We start from the raw sequence: 20878 nt of genomic DNA, 5'->3' as shown, positions 1-20878 counted from the left end.
GATGAACGTTATGGCTATTGTCTTTCTGTTGTTACTAAGTCTGCTCTACATCTCATGAAGTCTTTCTGAAATACAACTTTACTGTATTATGTACATTGCAATGGCATGACTTGGAACAATTGCAATACAATGGCTTGAGACTGTCTCTTATTACATCGATGTCAATTGGTTTCCTACAAATGCATGCTTTGTTTGCTCAGTCAGAAGTGGATCAATGGTATCTAACTCTATGGTAACATGACATAATAGACAAGACACACACACCCGATCTGGTGACTGAGACGTCTGTAGTTTAATCTTGGCTGATCTGTTGTTTTTTCTTTTTCTTTTTTGTGCTTACCAGTCTAGGACTGCTTGGGTTGCTGCATGATCACCATGCCGTACGTTTGGTGTTGGTGTGTAGTTAATGGTACAGCCCAAGTCAGCTGCCAGCAGCATGCAGATCCGTTCTGCTAGGGCAGATATAGTGAGAAGAGGATTAACACCCAGTGAGGTGGGGATGATGGCTCCATCAGTAACATAAAGACTGTCGTAGACCTTGGAAGGTCCTGACCAAACTTGTCCTTTGTGGTTAACAACACCTGAATATTGAGAGTTGGCCAGAATGACAGATAGACAGGCAGGTAGACAAGACAAAATGCTTTATTTGTTATTAAACTGTAACAACTGTGAACAGTAGTAAACAACCGTGGACTACAAACATAGTCCATTAGTTAACATCAAATAGACACTGTTACAGACAGACAGACAGACAGATTGACCAATAGATAACTTCATGGTTGGACAGGCAGCTAGGCAAGCAGAGTGGCAAATAAAAAGCTCACCTGTCTCGTATGAATCACTCATGATGCAGCCTCCTAGGGGATGTATTGTTGCCTCTATCTTTGGTATAGTTTCTTTAAACTGCAAGAAATTTCTTACATTGTCTGATAAATAGACTATGTAACAACATAACTCACCACAGTGGGGTTGGCTAATGGGTCTTCAATGTATGTTGAGTTCATGTTTTTAGCTGCCTGATGCAGCACTGCTTTCACCTGACTGTTGTGATCAGGATCTATAGCGTTAGGAAAGTCAATGCACAAACGTCCATCAACGAGACTGAGTTCACCGCTCTACAAAATCAAGTGGCATATGGACGATCAATAACAAACACGAAAGTTTGTGATTTGCATCAAATACCTGATCTTTGCTGCCGTATGTACTCATTCCTCCCAGCATAAGGTTATGTTGAGTTGCACCTGAATATGGACCTTCAGCCAGACTTTCTAGAATTCTAAGTCCAAGAAATAATAATGACTGAATAATGGTATTTCTACTAATAATTGTAGAGAAACTATCAGTACTCTACACATGCATTTTTAAATAGTACAATAGAACCTCAACATTTTCTCTCCTGTGTTACCAGGGTCTGTGTCTTTCCCCCACACGAGTGATGCTGCTGGAAGCATTGCAGACAGCAACTATAGATTCAAATAACAACATTGTGATCTTCATTGTGAGACTGCTAACACCTAGTGATATACTGATGCAAATGCTCCAGGAAAGGTGATGTCTTCAATTATCATGCCTTCAGACAGTGGCTTCGATTTTGATCGGAGGTCCCACACCTACAGCAGCATTTGCACTTACTTGCACACAAATTTATTTGTTCTGGAAAATGTTTACCCCTGTAATGCACGGACCACATTCTTTTCCTTTCATTTCTTCAGGTGTGTGAGAGCTATATCCACAGCCGTTTACCTCATCTGGTCCATTGTATGATAAACCAAAGAAGTCACCATCAGCTGTGCGATGAAATAAGTTTAGTACTGCTTGTTACAAGTACAAAGTTTTGAAGTTTTACTCCCAAATCTTTTTCCACACATTTCACTAATGGCCAATGAATTCTTTTCCCTACTTCGAAGTAAAATCTCTGTTGACCCAAGGGAACCAGCTCCCAACATCACAATATCTGCTGTCACCTGATTAATATCAATAACAGGTAGCCATTGATTTTAAAGTATTAAAGCAGCCTCACCAATTTGTCTTGATGAGGAGCACCATCATGATCTCCTCCATACTAAAATGGTTATTAAATTAACGAGTAATGGGATTATGTGATCAACAAATCGGATACCGTGCAAGTTACTAGCCACTTTCCATCATCTCGTCTGAGTATATCGCTAACCCAAACATTGCAGAATATTTCTGCTCCTAAGGGAATTAGACCAATGATTTAATAATTAGTTGTTACAATAACTGTCCCAACTTTAATTATTATGTTGTATATAGGTCCATACCATGGTTTTTGGCGTCAGGCAAGTAATTCATCAGTAAGGTGTTCTTTGCTCCATAGTTACATCCTGTGTTACAGTCACCACAAAGTACACATGCTTTCTGAACAAACATTAAATACAATTGACTTCTTCTTTAATTGCTACAGTCTTGTTGGTGAGGATTGATCGATCACCGGCCACTACCTGATGAACACCTTGGTCATTTATTCTGTCTTTGAAGGTAGTGTTAGTGAATGCCAGCTTACAGTTGACAGACACCCCTGAAGCCTAACCAGAATAGATTATATATACACACACAGTAGTGATCGAGCGAAATCAATTAATTAATAAGTACTTATGTTGCTGTTACACCGGCGTAGGAACCGGGGCTGGGAGGATGCAGTCCCCTTGCTCAGTGTAGGAATTTAAATTTTCTGTGCTAGTGACTTTTGCAAATCTGTTTACAGTGTGGCAAGCAATGTAGTTTTTGCTTACTCATGATGACATCCACGGTACAGGCCCCCCTCCGCTCGTGAACATCTTCCTACACCACTGTGTCACAGTGAATGTCCCACATACAGTCAAGCACCAATTGTCATATCAAAGCAATGTGTAAAGAACTAATTATAACTGCAGAACAAAGATGTGTTTAAATTGTGACACTGCAAGATTAATGCTCATCATGTTGTCACTGTGACCGGGTATGCAATACCTTCTGTAACGAGTTGAATTTTTTTAGTGGCTTCGTTGCTTGGTTAGGATACTGTGCAGGGCATAATACTTCTGTTGCTCTCTGCAATGCACCAAATATATTTGTAGAATCCTATCGGCCACGATATCTCAGTCACATCACCTGGTATCCTTCTTCCAGCCTGCTCATATCCTGCTGAAGTTCTACTGGCCACGTCTCAAAGACCCTACTGTCTGGCTTTATGGAAATACCTTTGATTGATCAAAGCTGAATTAACTCAAATGTATGTAGTTTGAAGTGAATGCTCACTCGAATTCACTAAGGAACCACCTCCTAGTCCACACCCTTTCCAGAGCAACACATTTTTTGATATCGTTATGTCATAGAAACCATTTGTGAATCCTGAAGGCCAAAGACTTCCATCTGGCAGTGTCAGTTTCACCTCGGGTAAAACCTGTGGTACATAAACAGCCAGTAGCTCAATTAATTGATTATTGTATTCAATTGCAGGTCAAAACTTTTTCTAATGTATTTGGGTAGTCTCCTGGAACAACCTCCTTGCCTTGTTCTAGAACGCAGACATCCTGTTGTGGAGGGAAACGTTAGCAAATACTCTAGCATCTAAATCAATAAGCAAACTTACTTTTCCTGCTCTAGCCATTCTGCATGCACTGATAGAGCCCCCATAGCCAGATCCAATCACAACTACAGTGTAGTGTTCTTTCATTTCTTCAATTGGAGATGACAACTTAGGCCATTCATCTGCGTTGATATGCCCATTTTGCATATTCCTCTGTAATAGCTTAAGAGTCAAGTATGCATTCAGATAAATGTAATCAATTAATTCACTTTAATTTTCTCATCAGTGATACCAGTGTAACGATGTTTGTCTAAATATTTCAGCATGGCCCTTAACACTGATTGATTTATACTCTCAGAGCCGCCAGTTTCGTCTACATACCACATGAACATAAACAAATTGGAAAGTTTATTTTATAATTAGAGGCCATATACCTACCCCAAGCAGCTAGTCTGAGAAGAAGACTCGGATCATGATTTTGTATAACCCGAGTCCATTCGATTTCATTTTGCACCAAATTTTTTAGCGCAGGTTGATTTAGCTCTAATACTGTAAACAAGTGTTAATTAATCTTAATATTATAAACAACTATTAGTATTAATCAATTAATTAATCAAGCCATGATCAGGTCACTTGGTTTGCTAGCTAACCAGATGGTTCAGCAGTGAGATATGCAACTGTTGGTGGGTGTACAGCAGGATTGTTGCGCGGTAGCCATTGTTGTATTCTAACTAAAAGATCTGAATATGAAAGCGTTCCAGAAGAAAATGTAAATCTCCTAATGTCAACATTTGACAATAGATCTTCCGGTTCGCTGCAACAATAAACCTACTAGACAAACAGTTCATCAGTCGCACTAGCGATTACTCCAAACATCCGTGAGGCGTATGCCTTGCATCGGATGCTGCTCATTTTCCTCTTCTGTTCGGCTCCACCGAGACCGTAACCACACCCGATTGCCACACAACGATCGACCACGCCTACATGGCTGCCCTGTTGCCCTAATACGGTCATGTTATGTCGCATTCACGTGTTCGTCCAATAGGATCTTTTCTTGGAACGTGGCCACGCCTGTAGGGCGTCCAATCACAACAACACGCCCTATCGGCACACTTTTCTGCGCAGTCGTGCTGGTTGAGTTGCACTTGGTGAGGCCCACCTACCGGTATCGACTTGGACGAAGATGTCAGGTAAGCAGCGTGCCGTGAACCTACTTTCCTGCAGAAAAAATAATAGAGAGTCTCGTTTTGCTGCTGGACAGCGAGTGCTGACCTTGTTGGGGTTGATTATTGTGTTTGTTGATGGTTACAGGATTCAACGAGACTCTAGCGTGGAGGTTCGGTCTTATTGCCGCCGATGGCAAGTATCTGACAGCCGAGAAATTTGGCTTCAAGATCAACGCGAGCGCTGCGGCCATGAAACCCGCACAGATCTGGGACATGGAAGGGCCAGTGGCCGGCCCACCTGGTCACGAGGCGGAAGACGATTGGATCTACTTGAGGAGCTATCTCAACCGATACCTCGGAGTAGACGACGGTGGCAACGTCTCTGGCGATGCTGAAGAGAAAGGGGAGAAGAACAAGTTCAAGTTCATGCCTCAGGACGATGGCCGGCTTGCTCTAATGGCTCACAACGGATTCTTCTTCGGCGGAACAGGTGAACAACTGAGTGCGAAGTCTCACGGACCTGGTGCTACAGCTCTGGCACCGACTGATCTGTGGACCATCCATCTGGCCATGCATCCGCAGGTTAATCTGAGGAACGTGCGCCGCAGCACCTACTTGCATTTGACTGCCGGTCAAGACGGTGCCAACGTGAAGGAGGCGATTCCGTGGGGTCAGGACTCGATGATTACGTTGGAATTCGATTATTCGGTAAGTTGCTAAGCTGGCGTTCGAACATTAGTATGGATCTGCAGGAGGCGTTGAAGGTAGAGAGGAAGCCGTTTGGCCATAGATAGTTGTTGAATAGCATGAATGTCTGCCACTATAGACTGTCTTGATTGATGATACAATCGTGCAAACTGATGGTCAACAAGTGACGTTACTGACTGTACATAGCGGTGTCTCTGTATCCACACCAGCAGACAGACCATCCTACAACATTCTTATTGACAGTTACTTCCGGTTGAGCAGTTAGTGCTGCTAGTAGATATTTATGACCGGTCAGCGGATAGGTTCACGTTTGTTGTTCTCTTGAAAATTGTGGGTGATCACGTGTGTTGCGGTTTACATCAGCAAAGTGAAAGATACCACAGGGTATTTAAGTTTTTGTGAATCTATAAGTCACAACCAGACTTATACTTGCTGATCTGCCTGTGCACTTTTGAGTGATGTGTTGTAACAGCATTAGTGCTGACTGTGTGCTAGGATTTACAGCGTAGTGATGGACTTGCGTCTGTCTTATGTGTATTTGTTTTGTCATTAGAGTGGCAAGTATGCACTGAGAATGTCGAACAGCAAATATCTGAATGAAAATGGAAAACTTAGTGAAAGTCGTGGACCCACTGCTCTGTACACTGTCGTATTTCTGGGCACTGCTGTTGCATTTCGTGGGCAGGGTGGAAAGTATCTTGCTGGAGTAGCTGATGGTCGTGCCGAATGTCGTCAAAACAAGATAACAAAGGATGAACTTTGGAAGCTGGAGGACAGTCATCCACAGGCTACATTCGTTGCAGTGAGCAAACCCGACAGGGCAGTGGTCTCTATTAGATCTACCTTGGAGGTTACGGCCAACCAAGATCGGGATGACATAACTGACAAAGAAATCTTTCAACTGGAGATCAACAAGTCTACGAATAGATGGGCCATTCGTGGTGCCAACGGCAAGTACTTTACATCTTCCAAGGGATCAGTTATTCATGCTGATAGCGAAGCCAAAGGCGACACTGAATTTTTTGACATTGAATGGTATGGTCCCCAAGTAGCTCTGAAAGCCAACAATGGCAAGTACCTAACAGTCAAACGAAATGGTGCCCTGGTAGCTGCCGGAGAAGACGGCTCTGCACCCGAAGCAAGGTTCATCTTTGATCTTATCAATCGACCGATTCTTGTTCTACGAGGACCCTATGGCTTTATCGGTGTAAAGGGTGAATCTCTACGTCTCGAGTGCAATCGATCTTCATATGATGTCTTCAAGGTCACTCACAAGGATGGAGTTTATCATCTTCAGGGAGCCAATGGGAAATGGTGGAAGCAGGACAGTGATGGGTTCTTTACGACTAATGGAGATGCTGCTCTTGATTTTCACTTCAAGCTGTTGAGGCACACTCACGTAAGTATCTGTGCACCCAACGGCAAGCTCCTCAAAGGAGAAAAGAATGGCTCTCTGACCTCGTCAGGAACCGAAGTGAACCAGGACACTCTGTGGGAGTACTAAACCTTCCTGTGCTGTGACTGAATGACTGCTTTGTTGTGTCGTAGCGATATTTTGGCATGTTTGTGCTTGTAGCTCTTTATGACTACAAAATTTTACGCAAAGATAAACTAGTTCTCTAGAGAGCCAGTGGCTACTAATTGAAGGTATCTAGTATGATGATGTCTAAAATGTACTGCTGTGTTGGTCACTGTCGTTCCTATTGACATCAGATTGCGTTTTCTAACAGTGCCAGATGTTGGTATTTACAGCCAATCGACACCAAGCTGCCTGTGCTATTGTAATGGCACAATAATTGTTTGGGTTGCAGTTTGAAGTAAAAAGTTACATGCCTATGAATGAATGAATGAATGATAGATTTCTGTCGCACCTATTATGGGTTTCTGCGTTTTTCTCGATTTCCTATTTCTAAAGTCTTCCTGTCTGTGGATGTGTAAGCACCCGCTAAAGAGGATATGATAGACAGGACGTACGTAGCAACGTAAGAACAACGCAAACGTAACACTCAAATTTCAACCGCAGTGTATTGTAGAGAGCGTCTGTTCAATGCTGATCAAACATCTGCGCTACACCAACATACGAACATGAGACGAAAATTCAATTAATCAATACAATCTTGTTAGAGATTTACGTAAAACAGTTGGCCTCTCAAATGAAAGGCTTGCAACAGATCTAGAGCTACGTGTCAGCATCTACTGAGCATTTGTTGTAAGAGTCGTGTGAGGAGCACTCGAGGAGACGCATAGCAACAACTGTTAGGTATGCGTAAACTATTTCGGTAATTGCTTTGAATATCCATTTTAGGCTTCGACACGCCTTTGCATGTACAAACCCGGGAGTGTGGTTGCAGCTCAGCAGACCAACTAATTATAGCTAGACTTGTTATGATGGGTCTGTGTTTATTGAGGTTGTGAGGTGGGAGGTGGAGAGTATACATATAAGCTGATTGTTTCCCGCTTAGAGCCAGTCTGATCAACCCTCTAGATCTACCAGTATGATCTCGGTCTTGAACTCGGATTGTCTGTCTGACGCAGGTATGTATGTACAGATCACTGACTGCTCTGCAAGTAGATCTCTTGACCTGGGTTGTGATCTCGATGTCTAGGTAATCAGTCTGACACAAAACTGTGTTGGAAGAAAACGAGCGGTTGGAGTAAGGTGTACTTGAAGTCAGGGCAGATGTTTCAATCCAATGTGTCGTACATGGTTCGTCTGGCTCTGACTGATCAATACTGCAGTGCTTCTCCTGTCTGGTCGACTCGTGATGCTTGTAAAGGGCTTCTCTTTGAATTGCCTTCAGAGTACACGTACAACTCACAGGAATCATGCCATCAGACTCGAGCATACGGAGTTATAAGCTACAACAGCAAGAATCAGTGGCACTGTGTCGAACTGGAAGACAATGGCAGAATGCGTGTGTCGACGACGCCCGAGCAAGCTTCGTCGGACGACATGACGCTCGGTTGGCGCGTGCTGTTTGAAGTGGGCGCGATTGTGGAGAGTAGAGACGCTCGGGTGCAACAACTAGTTGCCAGTTGCAGACACAGTGACCGTAGAGACGTGCCTTTGTTTCAATTATCGTAGTCTTCTACAATTGTAAATTGCACAGATAATTACCGGTAACGTTGTAAAAGAACTACAGCCTACGTACAAGCTTAGATCGACTTTAGCAATTTAGATAGCGGTGTCTTGTATATAATTAATTTATTAACACTGAACATGTGTGGTAACTGCATATCCCGGATAAAGGCGTGTCCACTGTCTACTTCATAGACGTTCATCCCGGTCGAGGAGCAGCTTGACTTTTTTCTTGCAAGCACAGCGCCGTAGCAAGTCAGCATCGGGTGCAGTTTGCTTCCAGGCTAGCATTTTGTACTGTTGGTTGCGTTAGTGCCTCTTATGGCGCGACTTTCAACTTTAACTGTGCACATTTTGTGGTTGCTTGTGGTTGTGCTGTTTAGCGTGTTTGTGACGTTTGCTGTTAGCTCTCCTATTTCCCGTTTGTACCACATACCGTCTAACGTCAAGTTGGGAGACAGTGTCGTCTGTGTAGGAGTAAGTGGCCATTCTGGCAGTGCCTCGTACAGCATTGTGGGTGGCAATGGTTCTTCATTTTTTAACTTTTCGTCGTCGCAGCGAGACAGGATCATCTTGGTAAAAGAACTTCCAAAATCTGCGGATGACAGTAGAGTCGTTCTTGGCGTTTACAAGTTGATTGTAAATGTGATGGACTCTAGTGGCACTTCAAGTCAAATTGTTGTTGACGTTAATGTGGTTTCAGTAGAACATCAGAGACTGACATTTCCTGGTGTGGTCACGAGCAATCAAACTGTCCTAGAGTCAGAGTCTCCTGGGTTTGTGTTAGGCACTTTCCAGCCTCCAGCTATGTATTTTGATCAGCAAACTATAGAGATTGTATCAGGAGATACTGATGGACAGTTTAGGGTCAATTCTTCTAGTGGGGTACTTCAACTCGTGAAAACTCTGGATAGAGAGACTGACGAAGTAGTCTACATGTCACTTGGAGCTGATGATATCAATACTGGCTGTACAAAAACTTTCTCTAATTTGACTGTAAATGTAGGAGATGTCAATGATAATGCTCCAGAGTTTTCTCAGTCTGTTTACTCTGCCAATGTTTCAGAAAATCAAAACAGGGTTTTACTGCTAAGTGTGAGTGCTACTGACATTGATGAAGGCAGTAATGCTGAAGTCAAGTATGAGATAGCTTTCCCTTCCGATAAACTTCTATTTGATCTTGATGAAGAAGATGGTCGATTCATAAATATCGAACAGTTAGACTATGAAGAAAAAACACAATATCAGGTTATTGTTGTTGCTACAGACAAGGGTAGTGTAATTCAGCGAAATAGAACTGCTCTTGTGATCATTAATGTGATAGATGACAACGATAATGCTCCAGAGTTTTCAAGTGGGAGGTATGATGTCAGTATTTTTGAGGATACAGCCATAGGATCTAGCATTTTCACTGTCTCTGCATTAGATCGTGACTCTGGTGTTTATGGGAAAGTGACTTATGTAATAAGCAATGGAAATAGTGAGGAGATTTTTGCAATCAATTCAACATCAGGACTTGTGTTCTTAGCCAAACAACTGGATTATGAAATTGCTTCATCTCATCAACTCACCATTCAAGGACTGGACGGTGGTGGGAAATCTACAGTGACCACATTAATCGTGACAGTGGACAACATTAATGAGATGCCTATGTTTGCAAAACTTTGGTATTTTGCATCAGTCATGGAGAATATGCCAGGAGGTACGTTTGTGCTAGCTATTTCAGCTCGTGATTCTGATAGCAGTAACACTGCTAATGGTTTAGTTACCTATGGAATAAACAAAGGTAACAATGAAGGCAGGTTTTTAATAGATCATATATCAGGTGAAATACAGACAACTGTTTCTCTTGACAGAGAAGAGAAATCAAGCTACAATTTGACAGTTATAGCATTTGATGGTGGATCTCCAATGCTGACAGGAACTGCTTATGTGGTAGTCAGCATTGGAGATGTGAACGACAATCCTCCTGTACTTCTTTCTAGTAATGTGTATGAGGCATATCTTGACGAAAATGAACCAGTAGGCATGTCAGTGTTTACAGTTGGTGTAAATGATGTTGACACTGATACAAGCACATCATTGACATTTAGTTTGTTTCCGTTTCCATCAACTGATGTTGCTGCTTACTTTCAGTTTATTGATCCAAACGATGGGACTTTGTCTTCTCGTGTCATGTTTAATAGGGAATCAAGTCTTCCTTTCATCTTCAATTTTATTGTGATATTCACTGATGGAACTCACAGGCGTTCTAGAACACCTGTTTATACAGTTCATATTCAAGATGTGAATGATAACACACCCGTGTTTCTTCAAAACAACTACTCAGCTAACATAGTGGAGAATGAAATGTCTGGTAGTTATGTAGTTAACGTATTAGCTGTTGATATGGATGCTACTGCTAAGAATTCAAAGGTGACATACTTTATAGAGAACAGCCAACATTCAAGTGCATTTTCAATTAATTCTCTGACAGGGGAGATTACGGTAGCTGCACCTGTTGATCGTGAAGTTATTGGAGTGATTGAACTTAATGTTACTGCCACTGATTCTGGTATTCCTCCTCTCAGCAGTTCCACAGCTGTGATAATCATTGTGTTTGATCTCAATGACGCTGCACCAGTGTTTGAACGTGATGTTTATACAGCTAATATTTCTGAATTAGCTTCTGTTGAATCAGTTGTTTTATCTGTGAAGGCTAATGATCGAGATGTTGATCTTAGTCACAGGATTGTAGAGTATAGCATTGAAACAGATGATGTAACACAATTTCTTGTTGACAAGACTTCTGGAATAGTTACTCTACTTATGTCATTAGACCGAGAAATGAAGGATTTTTATGAATTTTCAATCAGAGCTGAAAATGTAGTTGCTCCACGTTTATCTAATACAACTACTGTCCAAATTACAGTAGTGGATGCCAATGATGAATCACCTGTTTTTACAAAGACAAGAGTAGAGATTCATATACCTGAAGACCTCCCTGTTGGAACTGTTGTATTTAATGCTACAGCTGTCGACAAAGACATCTCACCAAATAATGTTATCACATATACACTGGTTGGAAATTCTAGCATGTTTCATGTCACTTCTCTAACTGGTGCTGTGACTCTTGTTGGCAGTTTGGACAGAGATCTTGGACTTGATACTTATCATCTAGAAGTACAGGCAACTGATGGTAGTAACACTTCTCCCGAACATCTGGTCATTGAGATTATTGTAATTGATGTGAATGATAACAGTCCTGAGTTCAATTCTACTCTATTCAGTAGTGAAATAGCTGAGAACAACAAAGTGGGAGTGTCTGTGGTTAGATTAATTGCAACTGATCATGACAGTGGGAATAACAGTGAGCTGTCGTACAGCATTGTTGGTGGAAATGATATTGGACTGTTCTCAGTTGATGCTAAGACAGGAATCATTTTTGTTTTGCAACGTCTTGATTACGAAACTCTCTTCAATAAAAAAGTTAATCTAACACTGATGGTCGAAGACAATGGCACGCCAAAGCGTACTGGAACTACAATTGTTTCAATTCAGGTTTTAGATGGCAATGATTATCCTCCAGAATTTGCCAACGTTGCTTACAGAGTCAATGTGAGTGAATCATCATCGATTGGCTCAATTGTTGTGAATGTGTCTGCTTCAGACAGGGACAGAGGAATTGGTCACTTTCTTCATTATTTTTTGGCAGATGCAGGGCAAGGAAAGTTTGATATCAATGAAAATTCAGGAAAAATTACAGTGTTGTCTTCACTGGATAGGGAGGTAATGTCATTTTATCAATTTAATGTGACTGCTGTGGATGAAGGCACTCCTGCCTTGACAGGGACAGCTACTGTGGAAGTGACTGTTCTTGATGTCAATGATAATGTGCCTCGGTTCACTTCCAACATATATGTAGGATTTATAGTGGAAAACTCAACCAATGGTACTGTGGTCACTACAGTCGGTGCAACTGATAATGATGAGGGGTTGAATGCTCATGTTGACTACAGCTTTGATAATGGCATGTTGACCATAGAAGCAGGTTTATTTGTGATTAATCCAACTAATGGGCTTATAACTGTTGATACTTCTAGAGGCATACTTGATCGTGAGACACTGGACGCATACTCATTTGGTGTTGTTGCTGTTGATCGTGGCGTTCCTGCTCGGAGTGGATCAGCAACAGTGAACGTCTCCATATTGGATTCTAATGATCACATTCCCTATTTCAATGCTTCTATGTACAATGCTACCATCAGCGAAGATGCTATGAATGGAACATTTGTGGTGCAAGTATTTGCTTCAGACAAAGATTCAGGAGCTGCCAGTCATGTGTCATATCAAATTACTACTGGAAATGTTGATGGGGCTTTTGCATTGGAACAGTCTGATGTAGGAATAGTACGATTGATTCGAATGTTGGATAGAGAGGAAACAACCAACTATGTTCTTACAGTTAGGGCTACTGATGGTAGCCATCCTTTTTGGTCTGATGAGGCTAGCATCAACATTGCTATACTTGATGTCAACGATAATCCACCTAAGTTTTTTCCCATCTCTACAATTTCTGTACAAGAGGATGTGTTTGTTGGTACGGTTGTTGGTATAGTTCAAGCATATGATGATGATGAAGGTCAGAATGCAGAAGTATCATATCGGATTGTCACTGGAAATGACAATAGTACATTTCAAATCAACAGCAGTGGCCACATATTTGTTGCAAGAAGTTTGAATGCCGAGAGTGTTCAGACTTATGTGTTGAGAATATATGCTGAAGATCGTGGAATTCCTTCACTGTCTAATAGAATCAATGTCAGTGTAGTTGTGGAAGACGTCAACGATAATGCACCTGTGTTTACTGCGGCTAATTACTCATTCATGGTCAATGAAGGTGTAGCCATTAACACCATGTTAGGTAGTGTTTTTGCTGTGGATCGTGACAGTGGAAGTAATGGTGTTGTGTCTTACTCGCTTACTTCTGCTTCATTATTTGCTATTGACGTTTTGTATGGAAATCTGACAGTTATTGGTCCAACAGACTTTGAAAGCAAGAGAAAGTTTACTTTTCATGTGGTAGCTAGAGATGGTGGAGATCCCATGATGTCTGCATCTGCTGTTGTCTTTGTTAGTATAGCAAACATCAATGATGAGGCACCAGTCTTGTATCCGACAACTAACGGATCTCAGTATATAGTCACTTTTACTGAGGATGAACAGCCGGTTTCTATTTTAGCACCAGACTTTATTCTAATGGATCCAGATGGGAATGACTTTTTGCTAGTCAATGTCACAGTAGAAATTCAAAATCCATTTGATGGTACAGCAGAACATCTGAGTGCAGTTTCAGGTGGTGCTGTTGGTATAGTAGGAGATGGTGGAACTTCATTGTTACTGAAGGGTCCTGCTACAGTCCGAGACTTTCATCAAGCATTGTCATCTGTAGTCTATTCTAATGATGAACCGGTAATAATGTCAGCAAGGACAATACAGCTGGTTGTTCATGATGGCAAACAGTCCAGCTCTTCTGTATCTACGACAGTGCTTTTGAGAACAACTAATGACCAACCAACTTTAAAGTTATCTGGCACAGGAAATGCAACTGTTAATTATACCGAGGGAGATGGTTTAGTGCGTATTATTCAGAATGCTATGGATGTATCTTTAGCTGATAGAGATGACTCTCAACTTTCCTACTTGCTAGTGCAAATCAGTAATCCACTTGATGGCTCTGCTGAGAAGCTTGCTTTGACTATGCCTGCACCAAGTGAAATCAACGTAACATATAATCCTCTTATTTATACTCTCATAGCTGCTGGGTTCAGCAGCTTGCAAGATTATATGCAGGTCTTAACTACTGTTGGCTATGAAAACCTTATAATAGGAAATCCTAGTACACATGACCGACTTGTGTCTTTTATTGTCAGTGATGGTGCAGCCAGCAGTGAAGCAGTATATGCTCGAGTGAGTTTTGAATCAGTCAATGATTTTCCTGTTATTACTGGATCACGGATAGCAACGTTTCGTGAAGACAGTGGGGGAGTAGTCATTGCCAGTAGTCTAACCATCACGGATGTTGATAGCAAATGGTTTCTGAGAGCAACTGTTAGGCTAAAGAATAAGCTAAATGCAATGGAGCAACTGAATTCAACCACTGTATCCAAGTTTCTTCAAGTTGACTATTCTGATGGGTTACTACTAGTGTCAGGAATAGCATCAGTGATGGACTACATATCCTTCTTGCAGGCTGTGACATATGATAACAAAGAAAATGATCTTAACACTACCAGAAGGGAAGTTGTATTTACTGTGACAGATGATGGTAATGTAACATCAAATCCTTTCTCGGTGTTTATTTCCATATTCGCAGTGAATGATCCACCTGTAGTCAACCTTCAAAGTGATTTGTCTCGTCCTTGGTATGATGCTGTGTTTAGAGAAGAAACAGCTGGTGTACATATAGGAAACATCTCGGAGCTCACAGTCAGTGATGATGACAATGACACTCTTGCCTTAATGAAGATCATTATTCGTAATCCACTAGATGGTGAAGACGAACACATACGGTATGCTGCGACGGTGAATGGTCGGACAGTTTATGCCAGTCAGACTAAAGATGGATTGAACATTATTGTGTGTCTTTCTTTTGATATTCATGCACCTGTAAGTGCATTTGAAATGCTCCTAAAGACTGTTAAGTATCAGAACACAGCTGATGAACCATCAAGCAATGAAGCAAGAGCACTTGCTGTGTTGGTAAATGATGGTATAGATGATAGTGCAGAAGCAAATGTACGAGTTAGAATCCAACATGTAAATGATCACCGTCCAATGTTTAATTTATCACATTATGAAGGTGTTGTTGAAGCAGATACTCCTGTCGGTACAACAGTTCTGTACGTTCAAGCAAGTGACATGGATACAGGATTGAATGGAGAAGTGAGATACCATTGTATAGAGTCTACCCCATTTGCAATAAATTCAACATCAGGAGCTATATATGTTGAAAAACAGTTACAGCTGAATGTTTCAATGTATAATTTGACAATTAGAGCATCTGACAGAGGAGATATGCAGTTGTTTTCAGTAGTGGATGTGTTTATTAGAGTAATCAACACCAATGAGCACAAACCAGTATTCCAGCAAGAGCTCTACAACGTTTTAATATCTGAGGGTATTACTGTTAACACTTCTATTTTAGAAGTACAGGCAACTGACGATGATTTGGGCAGCAATGGTCTGCTGAGCTACCGTATTGTATCAAAACATCTTGATGTTTTTGAAATCGATGTTACATCAGGGGTAATTAGCGTTGTCAAGTCACTGGATAGAGAAACAGTGGATTTTTATGAGTTTGAAGTTGTTGCAGAAGATCATGGTTATTCTGTATTCAATTCGACCACTCGAGTAACTGTAAAGGTGACAGACATCAATGACAACTCTCCAACATTTGGTTATGATGAATTCTTCTTTAATGTGTCTGAGAATGCTCCTGTAGGTGACATTGTTGCTATTATTATTGCAAGAGATAATGATGAGGGGTCAAATGGTGAGTTAGTGTATCGTCTTTTGGAAAATGTAAGTGTTCCTTTTGCTGTGGATCCTAATGGCGTGATACGTACAACCATAGCCTTAGACCATGAAGATGAGGTAACATATACACTACAAGTAGAAGCATTTGATCTTGGTTACCCTCGTCGATCTGTCAATGTCACATTGATTGTCTCAGTGAGAGATGTTGATGAATTTTTTCCAAAATTTACGAAGACTAAATATGACATTCAGTTAGTAGAAAGTGCAGCTGTTGGTTCTTTTGTGCTTCAAGTGATTGCTGAAGACCAAGATTCTAGTGCTAATCTCTTGTATTTTATTTTGAATAACCAATACTCAGATTTCTTTTCTCTTAATTCTACTTCTGGTGTGGTCACTTTGCAGAAGGCTGTTGACTATGAGATTGCTTCTTGTATGTGCTTTGAAGTGATAGTTTATGACGAACATTCAAATGAATTAAGGTTTCCAAGAGCAAGTGTTTCAGTTCATATATTGAATGTTAACGATAATCGACCAGAAATTACAAACTCTAACTTGACAGTATGGTTGTCAGAAGACACACATCAAGGGCATATACTAGCCAACATATCAGCGTTTGATCTTGATTATTTGGAACCGAACCAGGATCACAACTGTGATTGTACAAATACAGACTTTGATTACATTGCGTCTGGAACATCTGGTAATGGTGCTACACATCATTCATTGAGTTTTCTTGTTATGCATACAACAGATATTACTGTTAATGCAGAAGGCATTGTGAGAACAAACAGAACGTATGACAGAGAGCAAGAAGCAATGGCTACGTATGAAATCATTGTGAGCGATGAAGACAATCTATTTAGCACTGCTTACATTACTTTGATAATTGGTGACGTGAATGACAACTCTCCTCGATTTACATCTGGTGTTTATAATGCTTCTGTTGAGGAACTGGCTCTTTCTGGAACTTCTGTTTCTGTACTGTCAGCTACTGATGCAGATGCCACATCTCCTAACAAAGACTTTAGATTCTGGATTGAAGCTGGGAATGATGACAATTTATTTATCATAAATTCAGCAAGTGGATTGATATCTGTAGCAACTGGAGGACTGGGAAAACCCTTGCAGCAAATTTTTAATCTCACTGTAAGGCTTTATGATTTGGGAATGCCTCTGTTGGAATCCAAGCCTTCTTTTGTTGTAATTTTTGTGATTGATATCAATGACCATTTTCCACAGTTTGCCAATGCATCATACAGTGTAACTGTCAAAGAAGATGTTGCTGTGGGAAGCAGTGTGATAACCATCTTAGCTACTGATGCAGACCATGGATCTAATGCTATCATAACATACATGATTACTTCTGGCAATACAAATGAGTCACTAGAGATAGATTCCATTTCAGGAGAGATAAGAACACAGAAACATCTTGACTATGAAGAACCAATGTTGCGAGTTTTTGAGTTGGTTGTAATGGCTGTAGATGGTGGCATTCCTTCTCTTAATGCTTCAGTTATGGTATTAGTGTCTGTAATTGATACAAATGATAATCCACCTCATGCAACATTTATGCCTTTTGTGCAAAAATTCAATGAGGGTGATCTACACACTCGTATTGGATCAGGATTTACGTTGACTGATCAAGATGACAATTTGAATTTCTTTATGCCGAATGCTACTGCTGCTTTGTTTGGATCAGGGTTGTTGCCATCAACATTGATGCATCCATACTGTCAAGTACAAGACACCACACTAACCATGTATGATTTGTGTGGTATAGCTGGTGCTTTTGATCTAAGTGGAAGCATTAAACCGATTCATGGAGTTACTGTTGACAAAGAGAGTGGCATGCTGACCTTTGATGGGACAGCTCATGCTGTAACCAAGGAAATGGCATTAATAATTGATACTTCCAACAGTTACACTCTGTCTGGTTGGGTCAATGTTTCAGGTGATGGAGGATCAGTGGTGTCATTTGTTGAAGCTGGATCAGGAACGGAACTGTTTGATTTGTCTGTAGTTGGAAATGCAGTGCATTGGACATATCAATCTGGCTCTTCATTCACGGCTCTTTCATTCGATTGTTCTTTAAGGGATGTTCGAGTTGATGATGGACACTGGCATTTTCTTGTCATTGTATTTGATCCAACTGTATTGTCTGTTGTGCTATTTGTTGATGGCACTTCATTTGTGTCTACAAGTATGATATCTGGTAATGTTAGCACAGGAAGTGGTCAGTATCGGTTGGGAGGTAATGGGTTCAGTGGTCAAATGTGGGGCATTGCTGTTCGAGCTGGTACAATACTGGAATTTGATGTTCTCTGTATGTTTGCTTGTGAAGAATCACTTTACATCAATAGCAGCAACAGCATCAATCCATCTAGCTCTGTTTATGTTAATTATGAGGAACGGGGCCGTGTAATGAAAGTTGTGGGATCACTTACTGTTGCTGAGTGCGAGGCAGCATTTCAGACAATGCATTACATCAACAAGAGAGAAGAACCAGGAATCAAAATTAGGACAGTGTCAGTGCAGATTTATGATGGTCACTTTACAAGTCATGAAGCAATATTGACATTGTTCGCAACTTTAGTGAATGACAATCCTCCTCATTTAAATCTTCAGCATTCAATTGTTAGATATGAGGAAGATTCTGACCCTGTACCAGTAGCGCAAGGTGCAGTAGTTTTTGATAATGATGAGCTAATAAAAAGTACTACAATCAGCATTCAGTCAGAATTTCTGATGAACATTCAGGATCCAGCAGCTCTCACTCCATGTCCAATGCTGCTGAATGCTTCCTCATTAGTGACAACATGTCAGTTGTTTCAAGTAAGTGATTGGAGTCGTCTGTCTTTTTACAATGGAAGTAGTCTTCAGCGTTTTCAAAGTGATGTTATTGTGTTTGATGGCAGTCCATCTTCGTTTGGTCAAGTGGAAGATGGAGAATCTAAAATAGATTTAAGTGGAAACTGGACCATAGCAGGTTGGTATAATGCTGCAGTTAATGGCAGTGGTGGGACTATCGTTGCTTTGTTTAATACAAGTGATGATTTATTGTTCACTCTATCAGTGACTGATGACATGATTGTGTACACAAGTAGCCAGGATACAATAACAGCTAGAATACCATCAATGGTAGAACACGGAACATGGCATTATTTGGCTGTAGTTCGTCAATTAATGGAACTGAGGGTATATGTGGATGGTGCATATCTAGAAGCAGGCATTATTAGGGATCACATCAACATGCAACAGGCAACAAGTGTGTTTCTAGGTGGAGCTCCTAGAAATATCACAACGTTTAGTGGCAAGTTGTGGGGAGTGATGTTTGTGAGTGTGGCATGGAATGAGCAAGACATGGCTTGTACTTTGTTTTGTGGACAATCTGGAATGACATCTGATGTCTTGTCATTGGAAGGACGTTTGCCCCTAAATCTTACTGCACAGCTTTTCTATAGTGGCCAAGTACTGCTAATTCAAGGTGCTTCGATTACTGCAGACTACACATCAGCTCTTCACATGGTTAGGTTTGCAAACATAAATGATGAACCAGAAGGAAAGAACGTGTCGATCAGGATGCGTGTTTTTGATGGTAAATACTACAGCAGCCCTATGATAGTTGCTGTCCACATTGTATTAAGAAATGATCAACCTCCTTTGCTTGATTTAAATGGTGCTGACATTGCAGGTAATGACTTTGCGGCCAGGTTTGTAGAAGGCGGACCAGCTGCTGCTGCAGTCAATTCATCACTAATTCTCACAGATGCTGATAGTGGCAATTTTCCATTGGAGTGTGTCTATGTGACAATTACTGATGGACAAGATGGTAGCAGTGAGATATTAGCTGTTGATAAAACTGTTTCCCCACAGATTGGTGTGTTGTACTTCAACTTCAATTATACTTTGCAACTGAAGGGTCCTGCTTATGCACAACAGTTTGAAGCCATGCTTAAGACTTTGACATATGAAAACACTGCTGATAATCCAACATCTCCTCTAGTAAGAAACATCACAGTTGCAGTGCAGGATAGCAACCTTTCATTGACTGCTGCTGGTATATGTGTGATGACTTTAATTCCAACTAATGATCAACCAAGACTGAGTGTTGGAATTCAATCTGAAAATTTCACATTGCAGTTTTTGGAAGGTAGTATGCCTCAGCCTGTTGTTGGTAAAGTTGTTATAGAAGATCCAGATGATAAGGAATTGTTGTCTGCTACTGTTGAGATTATCAACTTTCAAGTAGGAGACAAACTGTTGATTTGTGATTGTGGGTTTGGTCTTACGATTTCAGGTAATGGCAGCAGCATGATATACTTATCTAATCAAAATGTATTGATGGAATATGAAAGAGCTCTGGCATCAATATCTTTTGTTAATGATCTCGATGATCCTGCTGTTGACACAAGACTACTTCAGTTCATTGTTGCTGATAGCAACCAAACAAGCAACAAGGTGTTTACAGTGGTGACTGTTGTTGCCGTAAATGACCCACCAATGGTAGATCTAACTGGCCCTTTTATTGAGGGCAGTAGCTTTACAACTGTGTTTGAAGAGTCGGGTCCGTTGGTTGGTGTTGTTGGTCCCAATGCCTCTATTACTGATCCAGATGATGTATATCTTCTGTCTGCAAGAATACACATTGCAATGAGACCTGATGCTGCAGATGAGTTTTTACAGATACCTGACAAGGCTAATTTGAATTTAAGTGTTCACTTGTCTGAATCAGATGGGCGGGTGGATTTTACTGGACAAGGGTCAGTGCAGGAATATGAAGAGGCTTTGAAACTGATCTTCTATGGTAATGTAGCAGCAGAGCCTACACAGGGAATTCGACTGATTGTTGTTGAAGTGGCTGACAGAGAGAATGTCACC

At 41.0% G+C, this 20878-nt stretch overlaps 3 protein-coding genes across 4 annotated transcripts; 2 read left to right on the top strand and 1 right to left on the bottom strand.

The window, feature by feature from the left end:
* Positions 1-61: 61 nt before the first annotated feature.
* LOC134184027 (uncharacterized) lies at positions 62-4543 on the bottom strand. The gene is made up of 21 exons (XM_062651630.1): positions 4421-4543; positions 4180-4357; positions 3968-4078; positions 3799-3902; positions 3593-3742; positions 3468-3533; positions 3259-3403; positions 3112-3200; positions 2971-3051; positions 2463-2546; positions 2283-2379; positions 2120-2196; positions 2021-2062; positions 1847-1964; positions 1669-1787; positions 1527-1610; positions 1381-1463; positions 1183-1276; positions 960-1115; positions 825-903; positions 62-581 (listed from the first exon to the last, which is right to left on the bottom strand). The coding sequence occupies exons 1-21, from the start codon at positions 4541-4543 to the stop codon at positions 337-339; spliced, it is 2325 nt and encodes a 774-aa protein (XP_062507614.1). The 3' UTR covers positions 62-336.
* Positions 4544-4626: 83 nt separating this feature from the next.
* Positions 4627-7094, top strand: LOC134184463 (fascin-like). Of its 2 annotated transcripts, XM_062652164.1 has the most exons (3): positions 4627-4719; positions 4841-5403; positions 5957-7094. In XM_062652164.1, exons 1-3 carry the CDS (start codon positions 4713-4715, stop codon positions 6905-6907), a joined length of 1521 nt encoding a protein of 506 aa, XP_062508148.1. In that variant the 5' UTR covers positions 4627-4712; the 3' UTR covers positions 6908-7094. The 2 variants fall into 2 exon arrangements, with proteins under 2 accessions (XP_062508148.1, XP_062508147.1); XM_062652163.1 differs by lacking the exon at positions 4627-4719 and having other exon boundaries at positions 4831-5403.
* Positions 7095-7834: 740 nt separating this feature from the next.
* On the top strand, positions 7835-8622 carry LOC134184971 (uncharacterized). The gene is made up of 2 exons (XM_062652751.1): positions 7835-7938; positions 8010-8622. The coding sequence occupies exons 1-2, from the start codon at positions 7899-7901 to the stop codon at positions 8486-8488; spliced, it is 519 nt and encodes a 172-aa protein (XP_062508735.1). The 5' UTR covers positions 7835-7898; the 3' UTR covers positions 8489-8622.
* Positions 8623-20878: the final 12256 nt, after the last annotated feature.

Source organism: Corticium candelabrum, chromosome 9 (assembly GCF_963422355.1).
Source record: "Corticium candelabrum chromosome 9, ooCorCand1.1, whole genome shotgun sequence".
Classification (NCBI taxonomy): domain Eukaryota; kingdom Metazoa; phylum Porifera; class Homoscleromorpha; order Homosclerophorida; family Plakinidae; genus Corticium; species Corticium candelabrum.
This window is presented reverse-complemented; position numbering and strand designations above follow the sequence as displayed.